Source organism: Oncorhynchus tshawytscha, linkage group LG06 (genome assembly GCF_018296145.1).
Source record: "Oncorhynchus tshawytscha isolate Ot180627B linkage group LG06, Otsh_v2.0, whole genome shotgun sequence".
Classification (NCBI taxonomy): Eukaryota; Metazoa; Chordata; class Actinopteri; order Salmoniformes; family Salmonidae; genus Oncorhynchus; species Oncorhynchus tshawytscha.
In genome coordinates, this window is record NC_056434.1 from 55,413,167 (window position 1) to 55,425,812 (window position 12,646).

The following is a 12,646-nucleotide window of genomic DNA, read 5'->3' on the forward strand; positions in this document are numbered from 1 at the left end:
AAACGAGTATGACATTGTTGCCGCCTGTAGCATTGAAAGCAAGGGAAACCAGGCCTCCCTTGACAAACAAAGTATTAAGAAATGTACCAATCAGCGTTGAGCTAAACTGAGTGAGCTCAACTGTGAATGGTCCTGGCGCACCAAAAAAAAGTGTCAAGGGAAGCCAGCTTGGATTTGGCGCAACGTCATTGACAGAAAAAAATGAAATCTTGCATCTCATTGTGTTGTTGTCCTCCAGCGGCTAGCTAAAATTGGCCCATTCCTAAATTAGCCATGGATGGAGATAGGGATTTGGGCATGTGGATTGACTTAATTCTCCATGCTGGTCAATGATTATAACGGCAATTCTGATCCAACCATTAATTCATATATTGTTTGTGCCCCTGGCCTGAGAAGATGTAAGTTCAATATGTTGCTAGATGTAGAAGGCTAAAGTTAACTAGCTAAACGTTTGTCACGTTCTGACCTTTATTTCCTTTGTTTTGTCTTTATTTAGTATGGTCAGGGCGTGAGTTGGGGTGGGCAGTCTATGTGTGTTTTTCTATGTTGGGGTTTTGAGTTCAGCCTAGCATGGTTCTCAATCAGAGGCAGGTGTCGTTAGTTGTCTCTGATTGAGAATCATACTTAGGTAGCCTGGGTTTCACTTTTTAGTTGTGGGTGTTTGTTTCCGTGTGAGTGTTTGTTGCCACACGGTACTGTTTCGGTTTCGTTCATGTTCACGTTTATTGTTTTGTATTTCACAGTGTTCAGTTTATGTCTTAAAATAAACGGTATGGACACCTACCACGGTGCGCATTGGTCCTCCAATCCTTCTCGCTACTCCTCCTCAGAAGAGGAGGAAGAATGCCGTTACAACGTTGCCCAAGAATGGAAGTTAGGCTAGCGGGCAAGCAATTTAGCCAGGTAGGTGAGTAGTGTTTTACAGTGTTTTATAATTAAAGGGAATCACTTTACTCAAAGCAAACAAAAACACAATAATGGTGATTAGAAAGCTTTATACTACATTAAGAGTTTTTGTTTTAGTGTATCATGGGGCCTAATGTGTGTAATCACTATATTGGGATTTCAAAACAGTATGGCTATAATACATTAGTCTTTTAAGTCATTTTACTGTGGTTCATGATCTATAAAACATCATATCAAGTTTGATAAACACCTATGAGTTATTATGGATGTTTAAAGTCAATGTCATAACACATTATAAAGCATGTTTTAAAGCGTTATATGTATGGTCATCATAGAAAGTGTTATTGAGAATACAAAACAAAATATTACGGAGTTCATAGACAGAAGAGGTAAATACGAGGAGAAGTAAGTGGAATACAGAGGAAAACAGGTAGTTGTAGTAATAGTTTTTAGATCATGCAATATTTCCCATTATAAACTGGGTGATTCAAGCCCTGAATGCTAATTGACTGACAGCCATGGTATATCAGACAGTATACCATGGGTATGACCAAACATTTTTTTTATTGCTGTAATTACATTGGTAATCAGTTTATAATAGCAATAAGGCACCTCTGGGTTTTGTGGTATATACCAGGGCTAAGGGCTGTGTCCAGGCACTCCGGGTTGCGTCGTACTAAGAATAGCCCTTAGCCATGGAATATTGGCCATATATCACACCTCCTCGGGCCTTATTACTTAATCTTACCCTTGTATGACTGATAGACACATGCAATGCAAATATGGGTCCAGCTTAAATGAAGTTCAGCTTATGAAGGCCTCATAAAGCCTTCATAATGCCTTCATAAGCACTACATAAATGTGTTAAAGCATCTAGAAAACCATAAGTCATGCTTTATAAAGGGTTCATAAATGTGGCATAACTGTGTGACATAACCAATGTCAAATGTGACATAACCCACTATGTTAAATATGATATAAACATGTGCTTTATAAAGGGTGACATGTTGTACTGAAGGATGGCATACTCTTTAAAGTTATGGCATGTTAGTCACATTACACATAGGTTTAAAATCTAATTTTAAGATAAATTGTGGAAATGGGCAGGGTTTAGCCAGAATTATGACTTTTTGACTGTGTTAACTAGTGACGATGACAAAAACTTTACTCACTAAGGTTAGTCCTATAGAATTCTATAGGCACTCCCACTAAGGCCCACTTTGAATGGTTAATATCCCAGGCTTATATGTGCTGTGTGTGCAATTGCCTGGGGATGACTTTACACCAAGAACCACTTAAATTGATGAAAGCCTCCAACCTAAAGAAATGTTAAGTGTCTGTCTTCTGGAACGAAGTTACATGTTCCTTAATACATTCACCCACTCCCCCACTGAAAGATGAGCCACAAAATGTTGGCACCATTGTAACAGGTTGTAATCACTCCCTTGTCTCCAGCATGGGAACAGAAGAGGAATACCTGGTGCGGTAGTCTCAGGTTGGACTACTCCAAATCATCTTGGTTCTGACACACACACATACAAACGGAAGCTTTGCAGGTCCGTCAATCCATTTAAATACCTCTCACCCTATAGTAACCTGTGGATAATGAGAGAACCTTCCTAAATCAGCAAAATGTTAATAACCTATTTATTGACACTTTATGTAGTGTCCTGTAATACTTAGTTCGAAATGAGAAACCTTTAGTCATTCATAACACATCCAGAAAGACTCTATATTGCATGACGCCGTACTTCATTTAAAGTCAGACCCCCCATTTTTAACACATACATAAATGCCTTGTATCATATGCTGCTGTACTTACTATAAAGTCAGGCATATTTGGTCATTTATAACACATACAAAAAGGCTTAATGATATAAACACAAATGTGTTAATAATACTTAGGGAATTATCACTAACATGAATACATGAAGTTTCAAAATGTCCAGAAATGCAATTACATTGAACAGCAGATTGTCCCTGAACTGGCAGAGGAAATGGTCTCTCCTCCTGCTGGAGATACTGCATGTTGGTTCCAACCTTAAAAGTAACAACAAAGAAAGTTAGCAGGTCTGTTAGGAAATGCCTTTGTCACACCATCTGGATAAGGGCATTTCTATGCTGCGCCAGAAACTCTAAATGGGAAGATGATAAACTCCATTCAATTCATATTGTTATGTTCCTCTGTAATTTACAAATCTCATGATGTGAGTATGAGACGTGGCTGTATGTAGGGGGATTTTTATTTAGCTAAGCCTGCTAGCTAGCAAAATTATTTGAAATAATGATCGAGATAGCTACGGTATGTAATCCATCTCATCACTTAACTTCTACAAACTAATTTAAATGACAATAAATAAAGATTAACTTACTTGTTTTTTGCTGTCCAGTGGCAGCACAAGTGTGCCTTTAATTTGCAAACTCATCACATGATCAGCTTCTCGTCAGCAACATTAAAAAAGTACTTTAGGGTCACATAATTTCTGACATTTTTGAGAGAAAAAAAGTCCCCCACAGAATAGTAGAAAAGTGTCAATAACCATTCATGATATATGACAAATAATTGTCTAAATAAAACAAAGATTCATATTTCTTCATGTTTAAGTGACATTTGCATAAATGTGGATTTGAAAACATGTTCCAAGGTCAAATAAATGCCCCCAATGCAAATCACTATATATGGAATACATGTTAGCTTAGAGCAAGAATTATTCTAGGTGCCGCAGTAAAAGTATTGTAGGGAATACTCAGTATGAATGTATATTCTATATGATGTCGTTTCATGGTGCTTTGAAGTGTTACTGGCCTTTTATTCCACCCATTCCATTGCCGGCCGAAACACATGACGTGTGCTTACTGCACTACAAAAAAACACTAACCAATTATGGCATGGCATGCTCATCCAAAAATCTACGTTTTTTTTTTACCAGACCTCAAAAGTTAGCCCCTGATGTTAAGCATTTGCTGTGAACACAGAACATCAAAATATGGTCGTTTTTCTATTAAACTGGGGTAAAGCAGAAAAAAGGAGGGAAAATCAAAACCTGGAAAAACAAAACCAAGAAAATGGAATTTGGGAAAATTAGGTAATTTTTTAAAACTGATTTTAAAAGGCCCTACCAACTTTTTTTTTTTTACTTTGGGAGAAGTTTAGGTCAGGTCCAACTCTTTTTTTAAATTATTATTGTACCCCTTTTTCTCCCCAATTTCGTGGTATCCAATTGTTTTAGTAGCTACTATCTTGTCTCATCGCTACAACTCCCGTATGGGCTCGGGAGAGACGAAGGTTGAAAGTCATGGTTGACAGTCACGGACCTCTGGGTCGCGGCCGGTTACGACAGAGCCTCGGCGCGAACCCAGAGTCTCTGATGGCACATTTGACATAGTGGGTTATGTCACATCTGACATTGGTGGTTATGTCACACAGTTATGCCACATGAATAAACACTTTATAAAATAAGACATAGTTATAAATGACACTTGTAGTGTTTATGAACGCTATATGGAGGCTTTATTTAACCAGGCAAGTCAGTTTAGAACAAATTGTTATTTACAATGATGGCCTAGGAACAGTGGGTTAACTGCCTTGTTCAGGGGCAGAATAACAGATTTTTACCTTGTCAGATCAGGATTCGACCTGGCAATCTTTCGGTTACTAGGTAACCCAATGCTCTAACCACTATGCTACCTGCCGCCCTTTATGAAGCCTTTATAAGCAGCATGTCATTTAAAGCGGGACCCAAATGGGTCATAAAATAGTTCTTTATTTCTAATAAACATGTATACATTTTGAACTAAATTAATTGTGTGATGATCCATGTTTAATAATACAAACTGCTGTACAGAGCTCGGGAAGGGCTGCTAGGTCAGTAAGTACATAAAAACATGCGGAGGGGCCTAAGTTAATGTTTTAGCCATATAACAAACTATACATACATTGCGTTAACATCAACAGTAAAACGTAACAATTCAAAGCGGACACAAAATGCAACATCACAAAACTTGTACAACTCCGAAAAGTATACTTTCTTTAGACACAAAAGACACATACACTGTATGTGTTAAATATTTTTTTGTAAAGACATAAAAAAAACTACATCATTCACAGATTCAGCAGTCTGTTTAAATACCTAATTTCTACAAAGGGAATTTACATTTCTTAAAGTACAAAGTGCAAATACTATGGTTTCCATTGCCGATTGGCAGAAGCTCCAAAAGGGGAGGGGAAATCTCAGTTGTTGGCTTAGCCTTGCTTCTTTGAGGGATTCTGCGAAGAGGGAGAACCAAGCACTATAGCAAACTATATCTGTGATACATATCTCACACATCTTTCTCCAAAGTTATTATAACCTGCTTTTCAAAGGCAGTGTTAGCACTGCTAGGATCTTATAAAAAGAGATCATACTGTAACAGAAAACTGTAATTTATACGGTAAATGTATATATGTATCAACAGTAAAATACTGTAGAAGCATTATACTGCATAATACAGTAAATTAAGGTGCAGTATTGGAAAATGTTGTGAGAGGTAAAATAATTGCTGTATTTCCACCCTACAGAATAGATTATTCTGCCATATTTTTGGAGCGCCAACATCTTTTTTTTTACCACCAATTGGTGCATGGTATTGTTGTTTCTGACTCATTATCATATTTTTGCCTGTCCCTATATTCATTTTGTTGCATCCGTTTGTGAGACTGCTGTACCAATTTAACTGATGTGTGGTAGTCAACTATCAATCTAAAATGTATAGGATACAGATTGGAGTGGGAGCAAGTCTTAAACCTTTAAAGGTTAAGCATTTTGGCATGTTCTTTTGGTCTGCTTTTAACTGTAGTCACTGCCAGTTTGAAGCCTTAACTATTGCCTTTAAAAGTGCAAGTGATATAAAATACAAATATTAATAGATGCTGTAATGTGAAAACACTTTACCTAGCAGCCAACCTGCTTGCACCAATCCGAGTAAAATACTGTAATATCCACCCCCATCTCCCATCAATTAATTTAATGAATTCATCCATTCATTCATTCATTTATTTTATTACGACTACAGTAGTATTATACATTTTACATCATTGTACTGTGTGTCATTGATCTGATATTCACAGTAACCTACTTGCCACTAGCTGCTTGTATGTTACGGTAAAATTTGCAAGAACCCCAAACTGGAGGTTCAAATGCAAAAATATGAATAATTTATTAGGGCATCATACTGCCCAAAAAGTGCAAGGTGCAGAAAAATGCATAAATAAAAGGTTACAATTTCAAACCATCATCAGTGTCCTCAGTGTGCATTTCAGTATGCACCTTGCACTTTTAGGACATTATGATGTCCTAATAAATTATTTATATTGTTGCATTTGAGCCTCCGGTTTCGATTATTCCAAAATCTCAACGGAGTACAGTCTCTATCTTTCTATTAATATAAAAAAATATTTAAACAATGCACCTGTTGGACTATTTGATATTAAGGACCTTTAAAGAGGGCAGACGGTTTCCCATTATTTCACTGCTTGGATCTCAACTCTCCTTATTGTCACTCTGATATTTGCTGACCTTATAAGTGCAGCATATAATACTCACACAAGTAATTGCCAGGGTTTTACTTACCAGTTTACTGGAGGATGTGCCTTCACCTGGTTTGGTCCCTGGAGTAAAACAGTGTCACAATATAATCAGCCTTACATGATGAGAGCAGTGTAAAACTTTACCAGCAGTTTTCATTTATAAAATCACTTCATAGTCATTTTCGATTAATCGTTTAGCAGCTTATTACAACATTAGTATTTGTGAGGTGTACCAATCCCATTTGTGTCAGGCAGCATTCCTGGTTGGGAATTCTCTGGGAATGAACATTTGGTATCTCACCTTCTTCCTTGGTGACGCCCAGGCATCCCATCAGCTCCTGCAGGGACAGAGCCTTGTCATTGCTGATGTCACAGTACTCCACAAACTTCTTCACACACTTCTTGGGCTTGGACTTCTTGCGCAGGAAACGTTTGAAAGGTTTGATCTCCTTTTTGCCGATGTCACCACTGGAGTTTTTATCTAGCTGACTAAAGTACCAGTGGACCACTCTCTCCTCTAGTGTGTGACTTGGGTCTGGCTCCAACATCCTGTGGATCCATGATTGTTCGATTAATCAATCAATCAGGGAATTAATCGGTTAAAGGCCCACTCTGTAATATTTACATCAATTTAATATAATTTAAATTCATGATATTGTATGATATTAAAGAATATCACTCAGCTTCATAGCAAAAGAATATCACTCAGCTTTGAAGTGACTTGGCTGCCATTTTGTTTAATTTTCTAATTAAGGAGCGGGCCAAACCATTTAAATCAATAAACTATGAATAAATCAATCAGTGACATTCTAACCTGCCGGCAGACGCTGGATCTGTGACAGCATGCACCATGTCTGTTGACAGCGCGTCGAGAACACTCGTCAGAAATTCAGTTTTCTTTGCCCCGGGACACCCTGGAAAGGAAAACAAAGGCAGCTGAATAAGTGCATATGCATCTATTATGTGTTTTAATTTTACAAAAGAATGTCAACATCGGCGAGTGACGAGACAGAACAATGACTTTCCATTCCATGTCATGCCATTCAATTTCTCAAAGGTGGTTGCCACCATAAAACCCCTTTGGGAAGGGAAGTAAAATAACTGAGACTGTAGTTTGAGCATGAGTAGCACATAAAGATGACAGAGGGGGAAATAAAACCCAATGAGACTGTCACACAGTTTTCTTTTTAATCCCTTTCAGTAAGTGTCAGATTTCCCCAATCATGGAGAAGGAAAATGTATCTGGAGGCTCCCAGAGCAAACCTATCACAGTTTTCACAACTGTGGGCTACAGACCAGGGGCCCTGGCCCCGTATCCCCCGACGTGACTAACCAACGCCTGGTGCCATTTCATAGGCAAACTGTAGATATTATTGACTATAAGAATCTTAATATTCCCATCCTTTTGGTCTCTTTCTACAACATTATCTGATAATATAATCAATATGTGGGCCGGCAGGTAGCCTAGTGGTTAGAGCGTTGGACTTGTAACCGAAAGGTCGTTCTGCCCCTGAACAAGGCAGTTAACCCATTGTTCCTAGGCCGTCATTGAAAATAAGAATTTGTTCTTTAACTGACTTGCCTAGTTAAAAAAGGTCAAATAAAAAATGTGTTTGATGGACTGAGTATTTGAACTTTGAAAAAATGAATTATTTAAGAAATACACAGCATGTGCCCTATATGTGTCACTGTGTAAATTGGAGTCTCTTCCACCATTAAACAAGTTAAACAATTACATCCAACAGACACCTCCACCTAACCTTAGCCAATCATCACATGCAGAACAGTCAGGAAAGAACCTCTCCAATATGTACGTACGTACGTACATGAGGGGGCAACTGAAGCAAATGAACCTAATGATAGTAGTTGTGTGTTCGGCCATACTGTTTTAAGAATAAGGGGCCAAAGTTGTTCTGGAAGAGCTGAAGGCCATGGAGGCCAGAGAGATTCATGGACTCTTCCTCTAGGGGTTTTTAGGTTTTCTCACAGTCACCCCCCTCCATCCCCCTTTCCCCCAACCCAACTTTCCGCCTGCGGGAGGAAAAGGAGAACATTATCCAGGGTTTCTTCTTTTCTTATGACCCAGGCCTACGGGGCCATATTCTCCTGCACAGGAGATAATAGCATGCTTGGCCCATCTCAAACAGGTGGCGTCCAGCGCAGTGGTAAACACCCAGCACCCAGCCTCATTTCCTCCTTTCCCAGGTAAAGACACAAGAGAAAAGCAAAGGTGTATGAGCAGCGTAATAGAGGATCGACGACAGAGCAAAGCAAAGGTTTATCAGCAGCTGAACCGAGTGTTGACGACTCGACTGACTCTAACGTTTTAACCTCTTGAGTTTGGGGGCAGTATTTTGATGTTTGGATGAAAAACGTACCCATATTAAACTGCCTATTTCTCAGGCCCAGAATCTAGAATATGCATATAATTGACAGCTTAGGATAGAAAACACTCTAAAGTTTCCAAAACTGTCAAAATATTGTCTGTGAGTATAACATAACTGATATTGCAGGCGAAAACCTGAGGAAAATCAAACCAGGAAGTGGCTTCTATTTTGAAAGCTATGTTCCATAGCCTGCCTTCGCTCCATTTAAACGGATGTCAACCAGATTCCTTTTCCTACGGCTTCCCCATGGTGTGAACATTCTTTAGACATAGTTTCAGGCTTTTATTTTGAAAAATGAGCGTATGGCTGGGTGTGGCTGGGTGCCAGCAGTGTTTTGAATGCGCAATAGCATGGAGCATCCATTTTCTCTCTCTTTCTCTCTGAAGAAGCTACATTCCCGGTTGATATATTATCGATTTATATATTGTAAAAACAACCTGAGGATTGATTTGTTTGACATGTTTGACATGTTTCCTCGATCATTACAGATACTATTTGAAATTTTCATCTGCGATGTCATGATCGCTCGAGCCTGTTGATTTCTGAACATAACGCACCAACCAAATGGAGGTATTTTGGATATAAAAATAATCTTTATGGAACAAAAGGAACATTTATTGTGTAACTGGGAGTCTCGCGAGTGCAAACATCCAAAGATCATCAAAGGTAAGCAATTTAATTTATTGCTTTTCTGACTTTCGTGACCAATCTACTTGGCTGCTAGCTGTTTGTAATGTTTTGCCTACTGAGAGAGATGTGCTTACATAAACGCTTGGTATGCTTTCGCCGAAAAGCTTTATTGAAATCTGACACGTCAGGTCGATTAACAACAAGCTAAGCTGTGTTTTGCTATATTGCACTTGTGATTTCATGAAAATTGTATATTTTTAGTGATTTAATTTGAATTTGGCGCTCTGCAATTCAGCGGTGGTTGACGAAAATGATCCCGGTAACGGGATGGGTGCATCAAGAATGAACTGTTAGAGTGACTTGGCTGTTTCTGCTCTGAGACTTGCATTTACATTTGAGTAGGCCCTCAATGACCCAGAACCACTAAAATATCTAGTCAGTTACGATCACCACTTTATTTTAAGAATGGGATATGTCAGAATAATAGTAGAAAGAATGATTTATTTCAACTTTTATTCCTTTCATCACATTCCCAGTGGGTCAGAAGTTTACATACACTCAATTAGTATTTGGTAGCATTGACTTTAAATAGTTTAACCTCTACTGACTCCCCATCCCGCATGCGGGAGCCTAATCATCGCCTGACACTAATTAGCATAACGCAACGGACATCAATATCCCTAGAAAATATTCCTATTCATGAAAATCACAAATTAAATATATTGAGACACAGCTTAGCCTTTTGTTAATCACCCTGTCATCTCAGATTTTCTAAATATGCTTTAGAGCCAAAGCTAGACAAGCATTTGTGGAAGTTTATCGATAGCCTAGCATAGCATTTTCTCCAGCTAGCAGCAGGTAACTTGGTCACGGAAATCAGAAAAGCAATCAAATTAAATCGTTTACCTTTGATGAGCTTCGGATGTTTTCACTCACGAGACTCCCAGTTAGATAGAAAATGTTCCTTTTTTCCAAAAATATGCGTTTTGTAGGCAAAATAGCTCCGTTTGTTCTTCACGTTTGGCTGAGAAATCGCCCGGAAATTGCAGTCACGAAAACTGCAAAAATATTCCAAATCAGCTCCATTATATCGACAGAAACATGGCAAACGTTGTTCATAATCAATCCTCAAGGTGTTTTTCAAATTTCTATTCGATAATATATCCATCGGGACAATTCGTTTTTCGGTAGGACCGATTGGAGGAATGGCTATCTCTGTATTTTACGCGAGAATCTCTCTGGGGGCATCAGGTGACCACTTGCGCAATGCTATTCTTCAACATAAATGCGTAAAACTACGTCACAATGCTGTAGACACCTTGGGGAATCCGTAGAAAGCGTAATCTGGTTGATAGCCCATTCACTGCTCAATAGGGACTCATTGGAACGCAGCGCTTTCAAAACATGGGGCACTTACGGATTGGATTTTTCTCAGGCTTTCGCCTGCAACATCAGTTCTGTTATACTCACAGACAATATTTTTACAGTTTTGGAAACGTTAGAGTGTTTTCTATCCTAAGCTGTAAATTATATGCATATTCTAGCATCTTGTCCTGACAAAATAGCCCGTTTACTACGGGAACGTTATTTTTCCAAAAATGAAAATACTGCCCCCGAGTCACAACAGCTTGGGTGAAACATTTTGGGTATTTTTCCACAAGATTCCCACAATAAGTTGGGTGAATATTGGCCCATTCCTACTGACAGAGCGGGTGTAACTGAGTCAGGTTTGTTGGCCTCCATGCTCACACATAATTTTTCAGTTCTGCCTACAAGTTTTCTAAAGAATTAAGGTCAGGACTTTGTGTTGGCCACTCCAATAACTTGACTTTGTTGTCCTTAAGCCATTTTGCCACAACTTTGGAAGTATGCCTGGGGTCATTGTCCATTTGGAAGACTCCTTTGCAACCAAGCTTTAACTTCCTGACTGATGTCTTGAGATGTTGCTTCAATATATCCACATAATTTCCGTGCCTCATGATGCCATCTATTTTGTGAAGTGCACCTGTCCCTCCTGCAGCAATGCACCCCCACAACATGATGCTGCCACCCACGTGCTTCGCGGTTGGGATGGTATTCTTCAGCTTGCAAGCCCCCCCTTTTTCCTCCAAACATAACGATGGTCATTATGGCCAAACAGTTCTATTTTTGTTTCATCAGACAAGAGGACATTTCTCAAAATCTTTGTCCCCATGTGCAGTTGCAAACCGTAGTCTGGCTTTTTTATGGCGGTTTTGGAGCAGTGGCTTCCTTGCTGAGTGGCCTTTCAGATTATTTCAATATAGGTCTCGTTTGACTGTGGATATAGATATCTTTGTACCTGTTTCCTCCAGCATCTTCCCAAGGTCCTTTGCTGTTGTTCTGGGATTGATTTGCACTTCTCACACCAAAGCATGTACAGAACATGCTTCCTTCCTGAGCTGTATGACGGATGCGTGGTCCCATGGTGTTTATACTTGCGTACTATTGTCTGTACAGATGAACGTGGTACCTTCAGGCATTTGGAAATTGCTCCCTAGGATGAACCAGACTTGTGAAGGTCAAAACATTTATTTTTTTGAGGTCTTGGCTGAATTCTTTTGATTTTCCCATTATGTCAAGCAAAGAGGCACTGAGTTTGAAGGTAGGCCTTGAAATACATCCACAGGTACACCTCCAAATGACTAAAATGATGTCAATTAGCCTATCAGAAGCTTCTAAATCCATGACATCATTTTCTGGATTTTTCCAAGCTGTTTAAAGGCACAGTCAACTTAGTGTATGTAAACTTCTGACCCACTGGAATTGTGATACAGGGAATAATCTGTATCGCAATGTGAAAATAATCTGTCTGTAAACAATTGTTGGAAAAATGACTTGTGTCATGCACAAAGTAGATGTCTAACCGACTTGCCAAAATTATAGTTTGTTAACAAGAGATTTGTGGAATGGTTTAAAAACTTGTTTTATTGACTCCAACCTAAGTGTATGTAAACCTCCGACTTCAACTGTGTGTGGAATTTCAGTAGTCCTCCAGGATTTCAAATGTCCCTCCATTTAATACAAATGTTAAGCCTTCCGGTAAGGATCCAGATCCAGCTAGACATTCCCTCTTGGCAGCAGACAGTGTGTGTAGGGGCGTTCAACACTTGTTTAGTCGTCAATTTAGCAGGGGCAG

At 39.0% G+C, this 12,646-nt stretch overlaps 1 protein-coding gene across 4 annotated transcripts in view; it reads right to left on the bottom strand.

Annotated features, from left to right (window-relative positions):
• Positions 1 to 1,482: 1,482 nt before the first annotated feature.
• smoc2 (SPARC related modular calcium binding 2) overlaps positions 1,483 to 12,646 on the bottom strand; it is an 89,356-nt gene continuing 78,192 nt past the window's right edge. The window contains exons 10-13 of one of the 4 annotated variants that reach the window (XM_042323422.1): positions 7,287 to 7,386; positions 6,774 to 7,021; positions 6,516 to 6,553; positions 1,483 to 2,946 (exon numbers count right to left, since the gene is read on the bottom strand). In XM_042323422.1, coding sequence (XP_042179356.1) covers positions 2,728 to 2,946; positions 6,516 to 6,553; positions 6,774 to 7,021; positions 7,287 to 7,386 — 605 coding nt within the window. In that variant the 3' untranslated portion in view covers positions 1,483 to 2,727. Of the gene's footprint in view, positions 2,947 to 4,392; positions 5,174 to 6,515; positions 6,554 to 6,773; positions 7,022 to 7,286; positions 7,387 to 12,646 lie in introns of those variants that run through there. The other 3 variants (XM_042323420.1, XM_042323421.1, XM_024424241.2) reach the window with 3 other exon arrangements.